This window comes from Anas acuta, chromosome 1, assembly GCF_963932015.1.
Source record: "Anas acuta chromosome 1, bAnaAcu1.1, whole genome shotgun sequence".
In the NCBI taxonomy this organism is placed as follows: domain Eukaryota; kingdom Metazoa; phylum Chordata; class Aves; order Anseriformes; family Anatidae; genus Anas; species Anas acuta.
The window spans coordinates 44,323,103-44,326,745 of record NC_088979.1 but is presented as its reverse complement, the minus strand read 5'-3'; the positions used below and the strand labels follow the sequence as shown (position 1 = coordinate 44,326,745).

The window sequence follows — 3,643 nt, the reverse complement described above, 5'->3', positions numbered from 1 at the left end:
CCACCAGACCAGGTTGCTCAAAGCCCCATTCAGCCTGGCCTCGAACACCTCCAGGGACGGGGCATCCACAGCTTCTCTGGGCAACTGTGCCAGTGCCTCACCAGTCTCTGAGTAAAGAATGTCTTCCATATATCTAATCTAAATCTTCCCTCTTTTAAATTAAAACCTTTACCCTTTGTCCTGTCAATACAATCCCTGACAAAGAGTGGATGCTAGAAGGCCACTATTAGGTCTCCCTCGAGCTTTCTCTTCTCCAGGCTGAAAACGCCCAGCTCTCTCAGCCTGTCTTCATAGGAGAGGTGCTCCAGCCCTCTGAACATTTTTGTGGCCCTCCTCTGGACCTGCCCCAATTTCCTTCTTGTGCTGGAGGCCCCAGGGTAAATGCAGGTTCTGTAGTTCTCCTTGTCCCAGGCAAATAGTAAAGCAATGCCAGAGCTGCCTTTACATCCCTGCCACAATCGGTCTGCAAGTAAAATAAACTGTTCAAGATAACTAAGGTTGTCTAAGAAATGACTGATTTCTGTAAGCAACAGTAATTTTTTCCAATAAAAGTTCCTTATGAACAAGATGAGTTCCATGCGTATGTGCTGAAATACTTATCTGCGCAGAGACAATTTCCGTGCTGGAATATTTCTTGATAACCTTCTCAATGATTCTACTTTTTTGTTTATTTGTTTGTTTGTTTGCTTAATTTAAACTGAATTAAAAGGACTAAAGTGTGAAAAATTAATTTTTAATCTCTTTTACACAGTACTAAGCTGTAGAGAGGTATTACTGCACTTATATACAATCACATATCACTATAATATAGGTTTTACTTACCACTAAATTCTTACCTTTTGTTTTTCATTTTAGTTTGCCCTTTTAATAAAAACAGGTCCCCAAGCAAATTCAGAGATAAATCCATGGCAAAAGAAAGGCTTGGTACATTGCAAGTCACATTTGCACTTGCAGAATTTGAACATTAACTTGGAAAACAAAACAAAACAAAATAACAACAACAATAAAACACATTATAGTAAGACTGATCTAAAAACAACGCTTACCTGTCTTCCATGCAAATTATGGCTTCATAACTTGATTAAAAAAAATAAAAAATAATAATAATAAGATGAACTTAGTTACTAATTGCAAAAATGCAGCATAATATAGATGTTAAGTAACAAAAACTCCAGCAGTTAAGTCAAGTACTAAATTCTGACAATGTTTACATTGCACACTCAACAACAGCATTATTGCTGAAATAGATTCTTTATTTCTGAAACATTCCAAAACAGCAGTATACACAGTTGTAATCAAATATTAGGTCATATGCCATTATAAGAAAGCATTGATTAGTGCAATTGGATTTTGTAAAAGATCTATCAAAAAGATTTATTCACATTAAAACTCATTTTTTTCATAAGCAACTGTTAATAAAACATTACAATTTTATTCTTTGTAATAAAGTATTGAAAACCAAACATAGTTGTAGAGATCACTGTATCTTGGTAAGTGCAACGTGACTTATGCTGCCATTTTAAATACAAAACACTATGACAATAAATTAACAATTGAACAAACGGTGAAAGACCAACAAAACCATGCTGACCCTGCTGGATGGCAGTTTCCAGTGAATGCTACTTTTTTTGTGCTTCTGCAACATAAATATACTGCTTTGTATTGCCAATGGTATGATTTTGTAAGATATGTTCCTAGCGCTAAAAAAGTACATTACCCCAAAAATATTATTTATGGCACAGAAAAGTTAATTTATCTCTCTGTTGTTCAAGATTCAGGCAAGTTTAAATGAACTCAAGTATATAAAACAAAATGTACAGGAAGCACTAAAAAAAATAAAAAATTAAGCACATACATTAAGTCCCCTCCAAATTCAAAATAAATGCATGATGCCTTTACAAAGAATAAATTATTTTAGAATTTCAGTATGGCAAAGCTGCCCCAAAAGCATTAGCTCCAAGTTCTTTCAGAGGAAATATTCTGGTACTTTTCACATACATAATACTTCAGGTCTATGTGATAACACTGCCACTGTTAGTCTGATAACAATGCAGCTGTTCAGGTAACCGATTTAAGTGCAACATTCAGTATTTGATAAGATGTTCATTTTTTAGAAAATGGCATTGCATTATGGATGTTTACATAATAAAATCGCAGGGGAAATAATACTGCATGACCCTCCTTTCCCAAGTCATCTTTACCCAGCCAGCTGGGTAATGAAATCCATGTTACTTATTTTTCAATGTTCGTGGGCATCCTTCATCAATAGCAGCCATCTCTCCAGTTCCCATCCCGCATCGTGCTCAGCGATGAAAGTGGCTTAGGAGGCTGAAGAAAACTGTATGAAACAAATCATAGAAAAAGACAAAGGAAGTCATATTTCATGTGAAAGATCAAGATAGCAAATGCCATTCTCTTCTGTAGTGATATTGGCTTTGTAGCTCGCTTGGAGACTTCACTCTAGCATATTCCTAGCTACATGTTAATGCAAATATAAAGACCTATGGTGAAATTAAGACCTCCAATGAGATCCCATTAATGTCATTGGATAAAGGGATTTCAAAAAGGAATTTAGTGAATAATCCTAATGATGTATGAGACCCCTCAAAATGGGAAGATTTAGTTCTTCAGGTTAAAGGTTCTGAAAAATATAAATATAAACCTCTTTTGTCACTATGAACAACACACATTCCAATAGAGACAGGCAGCAAAGATGTAATGGGAAATATTCAAAAAGCTGTCGTGCTCAGTATGCTCTCTCAAAAAAAAAAAAAGAAACAAAAAAAAACAGCATTTATAGAAACACTATGCAGGCACTAAGGAATTTAGGCATCTTATCAGTTGAAGAACTGTATTAAGTCCTGCTCCAGATCCTCTTATCCAAGACTCATAATTACACGTTTCCATCACACAGCCAAAGTCAGAGAGCTGCCAGTTCCTACACCACTACCCATGCAGAGAGTTTGTGGTCCTCCAGCACCACACCCTCACACCTGGGCTGTATCTCATTAATGAGCAGGGATTTATTTAAAAAGTCTTTGCTGACTGTCCTCCAAAACTGACAGGTTTTTACTTTTGAAGTAACTGTTTTAAATAATATTAAACAAGCAAACAAACAAAACAACAAAAGAAAAAACAATTTATTTGACCTAAATATCAAACCACTGGTGACAAGGCAAACATATTTTAGTTACACCCCAGTTTGCTGAAAATAAACTGTCCCAATTCTGTGAAACTGTTTCTTATAAAACCAGGTCTTAAGCCTTGTTCTCTCACTTCTCTACTTTTCCTTTAATGGTAACTGCTGTAACTTACTGATGCCTCCTCTCCCTTCTGAACACCCTTGCATGGAAGAAAGCAGATGTATGTTGTAAGAGAGTCAGTAAGCCAAAAGCAGTCATCAGAGCAGCGCCTCACGTCTCTGCTACAACTGAGTTTCCTACTGGCCAAAAAATTACACTTAAGTAAAAAAGATGAGTAAACTTAGGCTCATCCAAGATGTTTTTGTGTGTCTCCACTTTGTTGCAGTATCCCTTATCTTTGCTATAAATCCAGTTTATTATAAATCTAGGCATAAAACATGACCAGCTTCTGCCTTGTTCTACAACTGCTGCTTTCATTTTTTTTTTTTCAGAAGGAAGGA

At 36.0% G+C, this 3,643-nt stretch overlaps 1 protein-coding gene across 2 annotated transcripts in view; it reads right to left on the bottom strand.

Moving 5' to 3' along the window:
- Positions 1-1,232: 1,232 nt before the first annotated feature.
- The window catches only part of SLAIN1 (SLAIN motif family member 1), a 49,542-nt gene continuing 47,131 nt past the window's right edge, over positions 1,233-3,643 (bottom strand). For both annotated transcript variants that reach the window (XM_068676738.1, XM_068676732.1), the window contains one exon: positions 1,233-2,338. In XM_068676738.1, the coding sequence (XP_068532839.1) occupies positions 2,263-2,338 (76 nt within the window). In that variant the 3' untranslated portion in view covers positions 1,233-2,262. The remainder of the gene's footprint in view (positions 2,339-3,643) is intronic.